At 56.7% G+C, this 16,439-nt stretch overlaps 2 protein-coding genes across 6 annotated transcripts in view; both read left to right on the forward strand.

Moving 5' to 3' along the window:
* ACIN1 (apoptotic chromatin condensation inducer 1) overlaps window positions 1-3,217 on the forward strand; it is a 35,280-nt gene extending 32,063 nt beyond the window's left edge. For 3 of the 4 annotated variants that reach the window (XM_072622433.1, XM_072622436.1, XM_072622437.1), the window contains 8 exons: window positions 78-230; window positions 532-673; window positions 773-918; window positions 1,050-1,157; window positions 1,284-1,391; window positions 1,643-1,967; window positions 2,044-2,144; window positions 2,369-3,217. In XM_072622433.1, the coding sequence (XP_072478534.1) occupies window positions 78-230; window positions 532-673; window positions 773-918; window positions 1,050-1,157; window positions 1,284-1,391; window positions 1,643-1,967; window positions 2,044-2,144; window positions 2,369-2,683 (1,398 nt within the window). In that variant the 3' untranslated portion in view covers window positions 2,684-3,217. The remainder of the gene's footprint in view (window positions 1-77; window positions 231-531; window positions 674-772; window positions 919-1,049; window positions 1,158-1,283; window positions 1,392-1,642; window positions 1,968-2,043; window positions 2,145-2,368) is intronic. The other variant, XM_072622434.1, reaches the window with a different exon arrangement.
* Window positions 3,218-3,500: 283 nt separating this feature from the next.
* Window positions 3,501-15,684, forward strand: CDH24 (cadherin 24). Of its 2 annotated transcripts, XM_072622438.1 has the most exons (14): window positions 4,418-4,487; window positions 5,764-5,813; window positions 6,084-6,425; window positions 6,641-6,935; window positions 7,337-7,456; window positions 7,562-7,729; window positions 8,104-8,291; window positions 8,715-8,968; window positions 10,343-10,479; window positions 12,761-12,882; window positions 12,971-13,082; window positions 13,623-13,871; window positions 14,065-15,164; window positions 15,361-15,684. In XM_072622438.1, exons 3-13 carry the CDS (start codon window positions 6,225-6,227, stop codon window positions 14,562-14,564), a joined length of 2,346 nt encoding a protein of 781 aa, XP_072478539.1. In that variant the 5' UTR covers window positions 4,418-4,487; window positions 5,764-5,813; window positions 6,084-6,224; the 3' UTR covers window positions 14,565-15,164; window positions 15,361-15,684. The 2 variants fall into 2 exon arrangements, with proteins under 2 accessions (XP_072478540.1, XP_072478539.1); XM_072622439.1 differs by lacking the exons at window positions 4,418-4,487; window positions 5,764-5,813 and adding an exon at window positions 3,501-3,585 and having other exon boundaries at window positions 7,346-7,456.
* Window positions 15,685-16,439: the final 755 nt, after the last annotated feature.

Genomic DNA, 16,439 nt, shown 5'->3' on the forward strand with positions numbered 1-16,439 from the left:
CCTGAGGGGTGGGATGTGGGGAGGTGGGAGTAGACGTGGGCCCAGTGTAACGGGGTGGGGGGGTGTCTGTGTCCCAGAGCCTTATCCCCGACATCAAACCCCTGGCGGGGCAGGAGGCCATTGTGGATCTACATGCTGATGACTCGAGGATCTCTGAAGATGAGACAGAACGTAATGGTGAGGATGGAACCCACGACAAGGGGCTGAAGATATGCCGGACCGTCACTCAGGTAAAATGCTCAGGGTGCTAAGGAGCCAGGTTATAGGGAGGAGTGAGAGTTTCTCTCTCCTGTTCCATTGATTCAGCGTCTCTTACTGCAAATCAGGGACTTGCGTATTTGTACGCAATGTTGAGAACTTGTAACAGATGACATGCCTCGTTTAACATCATTTCCACGATTTTAGAAAGAGCTGCTGAGGTCACTCATTCCTCCTGGTCTCATCAGAAAGAGTCAGGGTCATGGATGTGATGTGTTTGTCAGGGGATGCTTCAGAGCCTCGGATGGTCCCTTACCTTCTTCCTTTCTGTAGGTGGTGCCAGCAGAGGGCCAGGAAAATGGGCAACGAGAAGAAGAGGAGGAAGAAAAAGAGCCTGAAGTTGAGCCCCCTGAAGCACCTCAGGTGTCTGTAGAAGTTGCCTTGCCTCCCCCTGTGGAGCACGAAGTGAAAAAAGGTAATGAGGCCATGAAAGGACAGAAGGGTCATTCTGGAGAAGGCGGGAATCCTACCGTCGGGCCCTGCTGACAGCCATTCCTGGGTTTGGTGTTTGCAGTGACGCTGGGAGACACTCTGACCCGGCGCTCCATCAGCCAGCAGAAGTCTGGTGTGTCCATCACAATCGATGATCCTGTTCGTACAGCCCAGGTGCCTTCGCCACCTCGGGGCAAGATCAATAACATTGTCCATATCTCCAACTTGGTGAGTGGCTTCCATCCCCACCCCCACCTGAAGAAGGCACATTCCCAAGCCTTGTGCCTGGGCTACAGAGTATTAGACCTTAGAAATGACTACCTTCCAACCCTTCTTTCCTATTCCCTCTCCATTGGCAGGTTCGTCCTTTTACCCTAGGCCAGTTGAAGGAGCTGCTGGGTCGGACAGGGACCCTGGTGGAGGAAGCCTTCTGGATAGATAAAATCAAGTCCCATTGCTACGTGACGGTGAGGTGGAAGGACTGCTGGGTGGACAGGGCTGTGGAGGTCCTTTAGGCCCATCGGGGATGTTGTAGGACGGTGACTAAGGGGAAGGCTATAAAATGGTCTTTTTTTCCGCTCTCCTTCCATCAGTACTCGACGGTAGAGGAGGCTGTTGCCACTCGGACCGCTCTGCATGGAGTCAAGTGGCCCCAGTCCAACCCCAAATTCCTGTGTGCTGACTATGCAGAGCAGGATGAGGTATGAGACCGAGAAGGAAAGAGATGGGAAGGAGGTGGACCTCTTATCTGACCAAGCCAGGGCGGCCTTTCTCAGGGGCCAGGGGCCAGAGGCTTTCCACTCAGGGTCTTCGGGAAGAGGCCCCTGCGGTGCCCGCTGCCGTTTCCCTCGTTGAACCTGTGGCACTGCTTGAAAGATGCCCCCGAGATTCACCTGAGGCGGCGGTCACGAGCGTTTTCATTCCCCTCCTGTCCGCCCTTGTGTACCCGCAGCTGGACTTCCACCGAGGCCTCTTGCCGGACAGACCCTCCGAGCCCAAGGCCGAGGAGCAGGGCGGCCCGCGGCCCCTGCACCCTCCGCCCCCGCCCCCAGCCCAGCCGGCCCACCACCCCCGGGCAGAGCAGAGGGAGCAGGAGCGGGCAGTGCGGGAGCAGTGGGCAGAGCGAGAGCGGGAGATGGAGCGCCGGGAGCGCACGCGATCGGAGCGGGAGTGGGACCGGGACAAGGTTCGGGAAGGGCCCCGGTCCCGCTCTCGCTCCCGGGACCGCCGCCGCAAGGAACGCGCCAAGTCCAAGGAGAAGAAGAGTGAAAAGAAAGGTATGAGCGGGCAGCAGGTGGCTCTCCCCAGCCTTGGCCGGGGACGCTCGGAGCCTGACCTTGGCTGTCTTGGCAGAGAAAGCCCAGGAGGAGCCCCCGGCCAAGCTGCTGGACGACCTGTTCCGGAAGACCAAGGCGGCGCCCTGCATCTACTGGCTGCCCCTGACCGACTGCCAGGTGAGCCTCCTCTGCGGCAGCGCAGGGCCCGGGCATGGGGCAGGTCGGGGAGGGCAGGGAGGGCCCGGGCACGGGGTCGGGGTCGGGGAGGGCCCAGGCACGGGGCAGGGAGGGCCCGGGCACGGGGCAGGGCGGGCCCGGGCACGGGGCAGGGCGGGGAGGGCCCGGGCACGGGGTCGGGTCGGCGGCGCTGCCGGCGCCCTCACCCCCTGCGCGGCCCCCAGATCGTGCAGAAGGAGGCCGAGCGGGCCGAGCGGGCCAAGGAGCGCGAGAAGCGGCGGAAAGAGCAGGAGGAGGAGGAGCAGAAGGAGCGCGAGAAGGAGGCCGAGCGCGAGCGGAGCCGGCAGCTGGAGAGGGAGAAGCGGCGAGAGCACAGCCGGGAGAGGGAGCGGGAGCGGGACCGCGAGAGGGACCGGGGGGAGCGGGAGCGCGAGCGCGAGCGGGAGCGGGGCCGCGACCGGGATCGGCGGGACGCCAAGCGGCACAGCCGGAGCCGCAGCCGCAGCACCCCGGTGCGGGACAGGGGGGGGCGCCGCTAGCGGGAACCCCGCCCCAAGGAAAGCCTCCGGCGTCAGCCACCCTGCTGGTGGGGGGTGAGAGCCACAACGGGAGGGGCACCGCCACCACCTCGGCCAGGCCGTGCGCTGCCCCATGCGCCCTTCAGCCTCTGCCCCAAGCCCCATTTCTGGATCTGTGTAGGCCTGAGACCCATTCTGGGGGGAGGGGGGAGGGGGTCAAGGTTCATCTGAAGATGGGAAGCAGCCAGGGACTCGGCATGGTCCACATCGCCCGCATCCCTCTCCCGCCTTTGGTTCCCCTGTGACTTGTCCCCCGCACACCCCCTGCCCCTCAGGAATGGCCGGGGTCAGGACTGGGGCACCTATGAGCTGAATCAGCCTCTCTCCTCCCGAGTCCCCAGGCCCCCGCACTTCCTGAAGTCTGCGCCTCAGCCCCCACCTGGCCCACGAGTTCCACTTTGTATCCACCTTTTCCTTCTGTTCTATTTTTATTTTTATTTTTTTTATTATTAAATGATGTGGTCTATGGAAAAATAAAAATCTGACTTAGTTTTACCCATTGTGCGGTTGGGTTTGCTTGGGCGTCGGTCGCTTAGGAGGAGGGGGGGTGCAGGGGGTCTCTCGCCCTGGCCGGGGGTCCCAGGGCACATGTGGGTGGCAGGGTCACCGCCCGGAAAGCCGTTTGGACCTGCCTCTGCTCCGCCCCTCGGCTCTTCCAGCTGGCATCGAATCTGCCAGGGCAGCCTGGCACAGCCGGAGGAGCGGGGAGTGCTGCGGGCTCGTGCCACCGCGTGCTGGTGACTGCCCGCCTTCACCACCAGGGGGCAGCCGCCCTCCGTGCTGGCTGCTGAGGGGGACCGGCCGACCGCCGCCCCAGGAATCACGGCCTTCCCGGCCCTTCCGACCCCTTCGGGCCTCCCTGGGTAGGGTCCCCAAAGCCCGCTGTGCCTCGGGGGCCGCCCCCCCGTCCGCGATCGCTCCTGGGCTCCCCGAGGCGCCCCCTAGTCCGGCGGCAGGGAGGGGGGCTGGGGTGCAGGGGCGCACGGCCTCACCCTCGTGAGGGGCGGGGGGCGGGGGGTGAGCGTCCTGGGGGGAGGAAGAGGGAAGCCAGCCCTCCGCCCCCCCTCTCCTCCTCCTGCTCCCCTCCCTCTCCCTCTGCAGGCGGAGTCTCCCCGCTCCCCCGCCCCCCTCCCCGCTCCCCCGCCCTCCTCCCCGCTCCCCCGCCCCTCCGCGCTCCCCCGCCCCTCTCCCCGCTCCCCCGCCCCTCCGCGCTCCCCCGCCCCCCTCCCCGCTCCCCGCTCCCCCGCCCCCCTCCCCGCTCCCCGCTCCCCCGCCCCCCTCCCCGCTCCCCCGCCCTCCTCCCCGCTCCCCCGCCCCTCCGCGCTCCCCCGCCCCTCTCCCCGCTCCCCCGCCCCTCCGCGCTCCCCCGCCCCCCTCCCCGCTCCCCGCTCCCCCGCCCCCCTCCCCGCTCCCCGCTCCCCCGCCCCCCTCCCCGCTCCCCCGCCCCCCTCCGCGCTCCCCCGCCCCTCTCCCCGCTCCCCCGCCCCTCCCCGCTCCCCCGCCCCTCTCCCCGCTCCCCCGCCCCTCTCCCCGCTCCCCCGCCCCTCCCCGCTCCCCCGCCCCTCTCCCCGCTCCCCCGCCCCTCTCCCCGCTCCCCCTCCCCTCCGCGCTCCCCCGCCCCTCTCCCCGCTCCTCCGCCCCTCTCTCCGCTCGCCTAGCTCTTGCTCTCGCCGGGGCCGCTCAGACCTGCGGCAGAGCCCGGCTCCGCTGGCCGCGATCGGCTCCGCGTCCCCCCGCCGCCTTCGGCCGCGGGGCGCCAGCCCAGGTAAGCGGACCTGCGAGCCCAGGGAGGGCACCCGTGCCAGCTCCCTTGGCTGCCTCGGTGCCCCTCGCTCCTCCCTCCGCGTTCATTCATCCCCGCTCTCACCCGTCCAGCGTCCTCCTTCTTTCGGTCTGTCCCTGTCATTCTCGTCCTTCTCCTTCCTTGCCTTTCCTCTTCTCTCCTCTCCTTCCTCCCCCTCTTCCTACCTGCCCCGTTGCACCTTTCCCACATCTGCCTTTTCCTCCTCTCACCCTCTCTCTCCCTCTCTCCTCTTTCTCTCCCTCTTCCCCCGTTCCATCCTCCATCCCTGCCTCTCTCCCTTTCCCTCTCTCCCAGTCCCTGGCTTCCCACTGGATGGACAGGCTGTCAGGTGTCTGGACTTTGGTGAGGAGGAGGGGCTGGAGTAGGGTGCTCCCTGGGGTGTCCCCCTGGGGTGGGACTGGGGCTGCTCTTTCCTCCCCTTGTGTCCGTCCCTGCTTGAGCCTCTGCTGTCTGTCCCCATTTCCCCAGACTCTGAAGTTCCCTCTCCTGTCCTGGTCTGACCCCGGCTCTTGGGGATCTCCCCAGTCACCACAGGCTGCAGTTTCTTCCGTACTCCCATACCGACTCTTCTCTGGGGTCCAGCTCTCTGGATCTGCCTGTCAGTCACTCTGTCTCCCTCCTTGATCCGTTTCCAGCGCTGTCATTCCGTGTTCTCGCTTTCTTCCATCTCCCTCACTCATCTTTATGTCTCTCTCACTGGCTCCCGTCTTCCCCATTCCCCCCTTTTCGCAGCCCTGGCCCCCATCTCTGCCTCGCTCCCTACAAGTCCCCCTTGCTTAGCTCCAAGGGGTGTCACTGCGGTGCAGACTGACTGAGCCCAGCAACGCCTTTCACGTGCGGTCTGGGGCAGGATCTAGAGAAATGGGGCCTCGGGCGTCCATGTCAGGGGGCACCCCTTTTCTTAGGCCTCACTCACCTTTACCTCCCTAGGGATTTGGCTTTACTTTCCTCCCTCTCCACCTCTCATCCCCTCCTTCAGAGCATCTTAGGCCACACACCCCCTGGAATCAAACCCCTATGAAGCCTGGCCGGCTTGATCAAGCTCTTTTCCTCAGCCCCTCCTTCTTAGGCTCCCAAGTCAGAGATCCTAAAGCTGTCAGTCATGAAGTCTAGGTCACCCTGTGTTGGAGAGAGGGGCAAGCTGAGGAGAAGACAGCCCAGACTGAGGATTTCTTAGACCACCACCCCACACACACACACACACATTCTGGCCCCTTCTTCCATCTCTCCTCTCCAGCTCTCCTGCTACACCAACTGATCAGAGATTTGACAGCTTGGAGGCCAGAGGTAGATACAGGGACAGTGCAGGTGGGAAAAAGCATGGGGGTGGCTGTGAACGTTAAGTCGTGAAGGCATTGGGATTCTTCTGTTTCCTTCCCTCTCCTTTCCAGCTTGTGCCTCTCCTGTCCTATCTGTCCCTTTCTCCCCAAACCCTTGATAATTTCTTAGCACTGAATCCACTAGCAATGAAGGTATTGGGAATGGTCACAAATGTGTCCAGTTTGGGGAACTTGAAGGTCTGCACTTCTCCCTTGGTGATCAGTTCCTTTTCTGCAGGTCTGGACTGATGGGGTAACCCACACACACCTGCCCTGCCGGCCCCACCCACACCACATGGACAGCACCACCGTGGGGAGAGGGCTGGTGGGTCAGTGAGTAGAGCCTAGGCTGAGCCAACACCAGAACCGGGTGCAAAGCATGTGGGTCTTTGTGCGGCTGTTGCTGGCCTGGCTGGGGAGCTGGGGTTGTGCAGGGAGACTGCTTGCCCCAGCCCAAGCATGGGCTGGTAGCAGGGAGGGCCAGGGTCCTACGCTGCTCCGGGCAAGAAGGAGCTGGGTCTGGAACCAGTTCTTCGTCATCGAGGAGTATGCTGGCCCCGAACCTGTCCTCATTGGCAGAGTAAGAATTAACCCCTCCCATCAAAACAGTCTCATATTTCCCAACCACTTGACCCTTTCTCTACCTTGACCCATGTCACTTCCTTCCTTCACCTTGGTCAAGACCCTTGTCCCCAGGCATGGGCCTTCTGATCCCTTATGTCCCTTCCCCTTACCAAGCTCTCTCACCCCAGCAGCTGTCTAATGTCTGACTCCTAACTCCATCTCCCACTACAGCTTCACTCAGATGTGGACCGTGGTGAGGGCCGAACCAAGTACCTGTTGACAGGAGAGGGAGCAGGCACTGTGTTTGTGATTGATGAGGCTACTGGCAACATCCATGTCACCAAGAGCCTAGACAGGGAGGAAAAGGCCCAGTATGTGCTGTTGGCCCAGGCTGTGGACAGAGCCTCCAACCGGCCCCTAGAGCCACCCTCCGAGTTCATCATTAAAGTGCAAGACATCAATGACAACCCACCAGTCTTCCCTCTTGGGCCGTACCATGCCACTGTGCCAGAGATGTCCAATGTCGGTGAGAGACCCCTTGCTTTGATCCACCCAGTTTTCCTCTGGCATAAACCAGACTTCTTTCTCCCCTCATGTGTCTCCCATAGCGAGCTACTCACTCCCAGCTTATATAATCTCCAAACCCAGACTAGACTCATCCCATTCCTCCAGGCCTTCTCCCTACCTCCATTCCAAAATATCTCTTCCCCTATTCCAGGATACTCCCTTCCACACCCCCATGTGCTCAGGGCCCTCTCCAGGGCACTACCCCACCCCCCAAACCTAGACCATCGCTCAACACTTGCCCCATGGCCCACTTGCCTCCCATCTAACTTACTACAGCCTTTCCCATCCCATCACTTCCCTCACTCCTGCCCCCTCCTTCCTCCTCTTATGAGCTGGGGGTGACAGGAGACTCCCTGGCAGGGACATCAGTGATTCAGGTGACAGCTCAAGATGCTGATGACCCTAGCTATGGGAACAGTGCCAAGCTGGTATACACAGTGCTGGATGGGCTGCCTTTCTTCTCTGTGGATCCCCAGACGGGTGAGGTTTGGAAGCAGCAGAGGGAAAGGATCTAAAGAATGCCCAGGGAAGAGGGTGAGGGTGGGGGTCACACCCTTGACAGTGTCTTACCCCATCCCCTTCCAGGAGTGGTCCGTACAGCAATCCCCAACATGGACCGGGAAACTCAGGAAGTGTTCCTGGTGGTGATTCAGGCCAAGGATATGGGTGGCCACATGGGGGGGCTGTCGGGCAGCACCACGGTCACTGTCACTCTCAGCGATGTCAATGACAACCCCCCCAAATTCCCTCAAAGTAAGGACACCAACTCAGTCCCTCTTCATCCCCTTCTCTGAATTCCCAGAGTCGGCTAGATCTTGGAGGCCACTCTCTGTTTACCTCCTGTGTCTCTATTTCTTTCTCTCTCTGACTCACATTCCCCTCAGGGCTCTTCTCCTGAGAGGTGGGGATGGGGGCCCTGGAAAAGCCTTCTGCTCACCCCTACAATCCCCTAGGAACCAGCATAAAGGGAGGGAAGGAGGCACTCAAGGAAGCTTTCTAGGGAAATGGGAGGAACGGGAATGAGGAATTCTCCCAGGGTCCTCCTTTGCAGGTCTTCCAAGAGATGGGAGTATCTGGGAAAGGAGAAGGGGCTGGCTGTTCTGAGTCTGTTCCCTTTTTGTTCAAAGGCCTATACCAGTTTTCAGTGGTGGAGACTGCAGGGCCAGGGGCCCTGGTAGGCAGGCTTCGAGCCCAAGACCCTGATCTGGGAGACAATGCCCTCATGGCTTACAGCATCCTGGATGGGGAGGGAGCTGAGACTTTCAGCATCAGCACTGATGCCCAAGGCCGAGATGGGCTTCTCACCATACGCAAGGTATGCCCCATCGTCCGACATACTCTACCCCCTTCCCAAGCCAACACCCACTTTCTGTGCTCTACTTTCTGAGACATTACCCCAGATACACATTCACCTACTTAAGCACTTTGGTGGGGGGAAGGAGGGGGTTGCATCCCACCCAGCATCCCTGCCTTGTAACCATCTATACACTTCTAATTGAGTCACTCTTCTTCTTGCTTTGATGAATCCCCAGATGATTCTCAGATCAGAGGACTCCCATTCTTTCCAGGGAAGGGGGAATGAATCACCAAGTGATGTTTAGCCCAAGGCCTTGATCTTTATTCTGGGGCAGATAGTATCCCAGGCTCAGGACAGAGTAGTCTGTCCAGTCTAGGAGGGTTGCAGTGGGCTCAAAGGTCCCACCCCAGCCTCTACAGACCCGTTCCCTCCCACTTCTAGCCCTTGGATTTTGAGAGCCGAAGATCCTATGCCTTTCGTGTGGAGGCCACAAATACACTCATTGACCCAGCCTACTTGCGTCGTGGGCCCTTCAAGGACGTGGCCTCTGTCCGTGTGGCAGTCCAGGATGCTCCAGAGCCACCCATCTTCACCCACTCCACCTACCACTTGGCTGTGCCTGAGAACAGTGCCCCGGGAACCCTGGTGGGCCATGTCTCTGCTATGGACCTTGATTCCCCCGCCAGCCCCATCAGGTGAGGCTTAGGGGGCCATAGCCCTGTCATATTCAGTGTTGAATGACAGCTCAAAACTCAGCTCCTCATTGGCTTCTCTCAGGCATTTAACATCAAAGTTTAAAGACTTTTCATTCCTATTCTAGCTTCTCTCTTCCAGTGTCCCCCAGCCCCTGCTCTCCCATGTCCTATTTAGTCTCTGGCCTTCCTGTCCCTCTCCAGGAGCCTCCCAGACTGCCATCTCCTTTAGTTTCCCTTCAGCTCCTTCCCTTCTTCAGGCTTCCATTTTCCCAAATACTATTCAGATAAGAGAAACCACTGACTGAACTCCCCTCCCTCTTCATTGCCAGTCCTAAGTCCTAAGGGCTTTATGACCCCAAGCACAACCTGGGCTCGAGGGAGTCTATACAGGCTTCTCAATCCCTCTGGACGGAAGCAGGACCCTTCCCCCCCACCCTCAGCAAAACTGTAGTAGCAGTGAAGTAAATCCGTCACCTTCCACATCCCGGTCCTACACCCCTCTTCGACCTCTTTCTCCCAGCTCAAACCACCAGTCCCTGCTCAGGCCTGCCTTCCCAGGGAAGGCTCATCCTCTGAACCTCCCTTTTTACCATTTCCCACAGACACTGAACTCTTAGAATCTGCTAAGCTAATTTATTCTAAGGATCTGATCAACTGATTCCTTCCAAGGTGTTAATGACTGATAATAACTTACTATATTCTCCCTCCTCGAGGTGAATCTGAGCAGGTATCTTAACCAGAGGGTTAATTTCAGGCAAAATGACACTCCAATGAGGAGATAATTTAAGGCAAAGGGGCCTTCCCAGGGCCCCCAAAATTATGCCAGCTGAATTCTACTGGTGAAATTAGCCTTGACCCCAAAGAACTTAATTTCTTCTCAAATGCAGCTGTGAGGATTGATGTGGGAGAATGGCACTGAGGTGCTCCAAGCCCTAGTACTCATGGTGCTGTGTCGCCTGGGGCAAGTTCCTTGACTTCTCTGTATTTCCAATTCCCCATTTACAGAAGAGGTATAGTAAGCTTAATCTAGCACTGTAGAAACAGATCTGGATTTGGAATTGGGAATCTGGATTCAAATCCTGGCCATCCCATTTAACCACCAAGATGACCTTGGACGAGTCACTTTAACCTCCCTGAGCCTCATTTTCTCTTCTGTAAAATAAGGAGGTTGTTCTAGATGGCTTCTCAGCTTTCTTCTGACTCTAACACTTGGATCCTAGGCCCAGCCTACCCAGCTCAGGGCAAGGAAAGGGCTTTCTGAAGCATAAAGCCCGGTGGAAATGTCAGTTGTTGTCATTAGACCAGCTCTCAAACCTGCCCCCAGATATTTCCTGCTTCTTCCCCAGCCACTAATCCTGACACCTCTCTCTTCAGATACTCCATCCTCCCCCACTCAGATCCCGAGCGCTGCTTCTCCATTGAGCCCGAGGACGGCACCATCCGGACATCTGTGCCTCTAGATCGGGAAGCTCGAGCCTGGCACAATCTCACTGTGTTGGCCACTGAACTTGGTAAGGGAGAGGAAGGAGCTGGGGAGAGCCAGGGTCTCCAGGGGAGCTGACAGAGGAGAGGTGGGTGTTAGGGAAGGATACGGGAAGCATCAAGGGATGAAAAGAGGAATTTGAGAGTTGCTGGTGAAACGCTGGTGGTAGCAGCGGCAGTAGTGCTGCTCTCCAGCAGATATCTGGGTCCAGCCTTAGCTTTTCAATCAGGAACATGGCCTGACTTCTGACTCACCCTCCAAGCTCTTATCCCATCTCCAACAAATTCTCCACCCTGACACACCTTCTTCAGCTCTGATTCCAGCCCTGACACCCCACTGATGCCACTTCCTACTGTCCTCTCACTCCCCAATGTCATCTATCCCCAAGACACTACCAGCCCGGACCCTGCCTCCCCTGAAAATGTACTAGCTGCTGCTTCAGAATGACATCCCTGTAGCAGTTTATGGTTTGCGAACATCAGAACGACAGGTGCTATTATTAGGCCCCATTTTACAAATAGGGAAACTGAGGCTGAAACATGAAGTGCCTTGCCCAGGGGCATCCAGCTAGTACAGGGTTCGAATCCAGCTTTTTCCAAATCTGAATCGAGCATGGTATCTGCCACACCGGACCACTCAGTATAATGATCATTAACATTTATATGGCATTAGAAAGTTTGCTAATTTGACTGAAGATAATGAGAGTGACCCAGAGAGAGGCAGGGAGCAGGAGAAAGGGAAGTAAGTCCAGGGTAGATTCTGAGGGGGTGGGGCGTGATCCTTCTAGCTCCTCTCCCATCTGTCTGATTCTGGGCATTTTTACTGCTTATTCTCAGAGCCCCCGTGGGAATTATATTCCTACCTCTGCCCAGCCCAGGCAGCCTCAGTACTGCCTTCTCCTTTCCTCCCTCCTGCCCTCCCCCCTCCCCATTACATAACTGCTCTGCTTTCCCCCAGCTCCCTAGGTCCTAGCCCTGATCAGCTGTCCCCAAGGGATGGAGGGGAGGGGGAAGTTATGCCCGGTGTATTCCCTGCTTTCTGTGTATTTGTATTGTCAGTGTATATGCATGGCTATAAGTATACAAATACATGTATATCCACCTTGGTGTGAGTGTGCATCCAGATATGCATTTGTGTTTGTGTTTATGTGTAAGTCACGTACATGGGGATCTCTTTACCTTTTCCCCATCAAACCTGCTGAAACTTTCTGTGACCATATTAGATCAAAGAGGTTGTCCCATTCCCATCTCTGGGATGGTTTCTATCCTTCTTCTGGGACATGGTGAGACCCTCCCACCCACCCTTGCCAAAGCTGGCCTCAGAAACAACCAGACATAAGCCCCGTGAGTGGGGAGACACCTCTTTAGACATTTTGTCCAAGGGTTTTGTCTACCTACTCCGGGGCTTTGTCTGGGCTTCCTATCCACTTTCTCTTGGGTCTGATGTCTCCAGACCTGGAAAACAGGCATTCTTCTCATGCTCCCTTGTGCTGGTCAGGGCCTCACTGGGCCATATTTCTCCAGAGCCATATCTAGAGTTCCCAACAATAGAGATATGAGAAAGGCTGGGAGAGAGGCCAGAGGAGAGATGGAAAGGGTTGGTTGGCAAAGTTATTGGAAGTGGGATGACTCAGCGTGGGGGAAGGCGGTAGGATTCAAGTGAGAGTAGGACAGTTCATTGTTTTGCTGTGTGTAGAGGCTGACTCTCTAGGGTATCTGACCAGCTGTTTGGGTGGGCATGGACTAGGTAGGAAGAGAGAGGAGTGTATGTTGGAAGGTGAAAGGGCAAGACTCTGACTCATGCTCTGACCTGCCCCTGAGCTGTGGCCTCCCAGGCAAGGGTCTGTATATCCTGAGTCCTATAGATCATGCAGCTGCTCCCTCTCCAAGGGCAGGACAGTGGAACTAAATCATCTACAATTCCCAGCAGTGTGCTATGGCCATGGGGAAATTCAGCTCACTGCTGAAACTGGGATTCTTCTGATAGCGTGTGCTACTGGGTGCTATGCATGTGGACATGCCTTCTGTGGGTAAATACTGAGCTGAATGTGCTCCCTGCACATGGTACATGTATTACTTATCTATTTAGTGCATACCATGTGTATCACATGTGCCCTGTCTGTGGTATATATACATGTACCAACATGACATGACATGTGTGTGCCAGCATATTTGCCTGCCTGGTAAGCTGGGCTATGTCGCATCGTATTGTGTATTCTATGCTTTGTACATGTTATGCGCATGTATGCATTGCATGTACACTACATGTTGAATTCTAGCATGTGCTCTGTGTGTGCATTCTTGTTTCAGACAGCTCTGCACAGGTCTCTCGGGTCCAAGTGACCATCCAGACGCTGGATGAGAATGACAATGCCCCACAGCTGGCTGAGCCCTATGACACCTTTGTGTGTGATACAGCTGCTCCTGGCCAGGTGAGTAGGGCTTCCCAGCAGGAGCAAGGAGGAGGGGCAGGGTCCTGAAGCTGCTCTCATTCCTCTGAGTCCTCCTCTCCTTTCCCAGCTGATACAGGTTGTGCGGGCTCTGGATCGGGATGAAGTTGGCAACAGTAGCTACGTCTCCCTGAGTACGCCTCTGGGCTCGGATGCCAATTTCACTGTCCGAGACAATCGAGGTAGGTGATCCCCACACACAGAGGCCTTCAAACACATGAATGCGCACATATATTTGTTGGCATGTCTCTCTGCCACCCATCTTCCCCTGGCACACATCCATGTGTCCCTCTACCATACCTCTCCTCTCTGCCTAAGCTCCCACCCCCTTTCCCACATATACCATTTCCTGACTACAATTGATGGACGGTCCATCACACACATAACTTCCCCCAATACCCTTCCCACCACAATTCTTATACAGACTCAGACCTTCCCCCACCCTGGCCCCCAATTTAGCCTTATCTATTTACCCCCCTCCCCCAAGCAAGGATGCTGCTACAAATCAAAAATAACAGAAGGAATGGATTTGTGTTTTGTTTTGCCAGCTGCTTTTTAAAAAAAATGTGTACAGCTCTTCTCTCTAAGCCTTGCCCCTTACCTTGAAACCCCTAACCCCCTCTGCCCCAGGATGGATTGGCACGACCTGAAACATCTGTACCCCCTGCAACCCTCTCTCTCTCTCTCTCTCTCTCTCTCTCTCTCTCTCTCTCTCTCCTCAGATGGTTCTGCCAGTCTGTTGTTGCCCCACCGCCTGGTCTTGCCTCGCCAAGAGCCCTACCTGGTGCCCATTGAGTTGCGTGATTGGGGTCAGCCGGCACTGAGCAGTACAGCTACAGTGACAGTCAGCATATGCCGGTGTAAGCCCGATGGCTCAGTGGCCTCCTGCCGACCTGAGGCCCAGCTCTCCCCAGCAGGACTCAGCACCGGGGCTTTGCTTGCCATTCTTGCTTGTGTGGGCACCCTACTTGGTAAGAGACCATGTGGGTCATAGTGGGACATTAGGAGAAGCAAGGAAGGGACAGGATATATATCATGTAACCCACGGGTTGAGGAAAGGGTATGGCACTGACCTGCTTAGAAAGGTATGGGGACCAAGATCTCATTCCTTGGCAATCAAATAGACCTCTAGTGGGGTATACTTGACCTCTCCGTCCTCACCAGCCCTGGTGGTGCTGTTCGTGGCCCTCCGGCGACAGAAGCAAGAGGCACTCATGGTGTTGGAAGAGGAAGATGTCCGAGAGAACATCATTACCTATGATGATGAGGGCGGCGGAGAAGAAGACACAGAGGCTTTTGACATCACAGCCCTTCAGAACCCAGATGGAGCAGGCCCTCCTACCTCAGCTCCACCGACTCGCCGAGATGTGTTGCCCAGGGCCCAGCCCCCTCGACAGCCACGGCCCCCTGGTCCTGCAGATGTAGTACAACTGCTGGCTCTGAGGCTTCGGGAGGCAGATGAAGACCCTGGGGTCCCACCATATGACTCTGTGCAGGTGTACGGCTATGAAGGCCGAGGCTCATCCTGTGGCTCCCTCAGTTCTCTGGGCTCAGGCAGTGAGGCGGGTGGCCCCTGTGGGCCCCCTGAGCCCCTGGATGACTGGGGGCCACTTTTCCGTACCTTGGCTGAGCTGTATGGGGCAAAGGAGCCCCCTGCCCCTTGAGGACTAGTCCTAATCCTGTCTGTTTTTGTGGAGCCCCCATCTCAGCTGTGCCCACTTTACATGCCCTCTAAAAGGGAGCTCCATGGGGTCCAGCCCATGGGCCCACTGGTCCTTCCACTCCAAGTTTCTGGTCCTTCTCCTCCTCCTCTCTCTTTTCTCTAATTCTTACCCCGACTCACGGGTCGCTATCTGTCTCTGTTTGTGTGTCTCTTTCTGCGGCTCCCTACACCTTTGTCTAAATATGCCTCCCTCTCTCTCCCACTCTGCACATCTCTTTTTGCACTCCTTTGTCTCTCTCTCTGACTCTCTACATCTCTCTCCCGAGCGTGCCTCTGTCTTCTTCTCTCTCCTTCTGTCTCTTTGTCATACTTAACATACGTGTGCTTCCCTCTGATTCTCCCTCCCTATCTGCCTGTCTGTCTCTCTCACACAGCCTATGTCTATCTATCTCTGTTTCCCCTGCCCACATCCCCCGTGGTTTTCTCTGGGTCTCCGTGACCAAGTTTTAACAGCTTTTTGGTTTTTCCGTCACCCATCTCAAGAACAAGAAAACTTCCAGCCACTGACGCCCACCCGCCTATGGGGAATACTTCACCCCAGGTCAGTGCTTGACCCAGAGCTTGGTGCTGGGGATCGAACACTGCCCCTTCATCAGTGAAGCTGGGCAGAGGGACGGGTGGGCCTCCAGAGACCTCTTACTTCCTTGGGGGCAGAGCTAAGTGAGAGGGAACATTTCATGCTGGGGATAAGATAGGTGAGCGTGTAGACCTTTACCTCTCCTCTCATTTCCCTACAGATTGTGCCCGCATGGTTTCCATCCATCACTCATGGCCTCACCCTGGCCCAACTGACCTCCAGCAGGGAGAGGGAGCTAGGCCCTTGCCCAAGGGGCCAAAACCCTGAGTCTGCCCCCCAGGCCACATCCCTGGGGAGCTCTGGCCCTGGGGGTGGTCTGGCTATTGGCCTACTCTGGGCATTTCACATCGTGTGCTTCTGTGTCCCAGTGGGAAGGGAATGTCGGGGATAGGGGGTGGGGGGAGCAGCTGGGAAGGGAGAAAGTGGGAGGGAGGGAGGGGCCTCCATCTCTAATTTCATAATAAACAAACACTTTATTTTGTAAGGTCTGAGTGGTGGCTGTGCTTTTGAAACCAAGGTTTTGTTGTAGGATTTCATGGCATAAAGAAACAAGTGCCAAGGCCCTGATCCTATCCCCACTCAGCCTACTTCTGATAGGAGACTTAACTTAGCTCTGTACTCTGTCCTCCCTCTCTGCTCTTGTCCCTGGCCCCTCCGCTATTCTCCTCTTTCCTTTCCTCCCCTCCCTCCGGTGTCCCACTGACAAGCCCTTCCCTCGTGGCCAAACTAGGGGTGACTGCCCCAGGGGCTCCTATCTGTAGGGAAACTACAGGTACTGACTACGGTAGTTCATGTCAGATTTTTTTCAGTGTATCAGCTGGTTATGCTGAGGTGTTTTGTTTTTCTTCTTATTTGTTATAAGGGACAGATCTCTGAAGAGGCAGTGAAAAGGGATACAACAGTAAATGTAGGTGATAGGAAAACACAATTACTGATAAAAACTGTTTGGTTACCAGTTGTTCTATTAAATCGGTGTCGGATTGCATCTGGGAGACTCAGATTTTGAAGAGGGGTGGAGGGGAAAAGGCAGTGGAGAGCAGTCAAGGCAGGGAGGAGAAGGAATGAGAGGAAACTAAAAAAGAAACCACTAGGGAGGATGGGAGAAATTCAGCAAAGCGCTGCTGGTGGAATAAAAAATAACTCACATTTATTTAGCACTGTCAGGTTTATAAAACTCTCGTAAGAGCCCTGTAAATTTAGGTAGTGCAAGCATTATTATCTCCATTTTACAGATGAGAA

This window comes from Notamacropus eugenii, chromosome 7 (genome assembly GCF_028372415.1).
Source record: "Notamacropus eugenii isolate mMacEug1 chromosome 7, mMacEug1.pri_v2, whole genome shotgun sequence".
Taxonomy (NCBI): Eukaryota; Metazoa; Chordata; class Mammalia; order Diprotodontia; family Macropodidae; genus Notamacropus; species Notamacropus eugenii.

Excerpts from the sequence above, each read along its gene's own strand:
- CDH24 (XM_072622438.1), top strand. The coding sequence starts at position 6,225 with ATGTGGGTCTTTGTGCGGCTGTTGCTGGCCTGGCTGGGGAGCTGGGGT. Across the intron at positions 6,426-6,640 it reads AACCTGTCCTCATTGGCAGA|CTTCACTCAGATGTGGACCG; the intron begins GTAAGAATTAAC and ends CTCCCACTACAG. Across the intron at positions 8,969-10,342 it reads TCCCCCGCCAGCCCCATCAG|ATACTCCATCCTCCCCCACT; the intron begins GTGAGGCTTAGG and ends CTCTCTCTTCAG.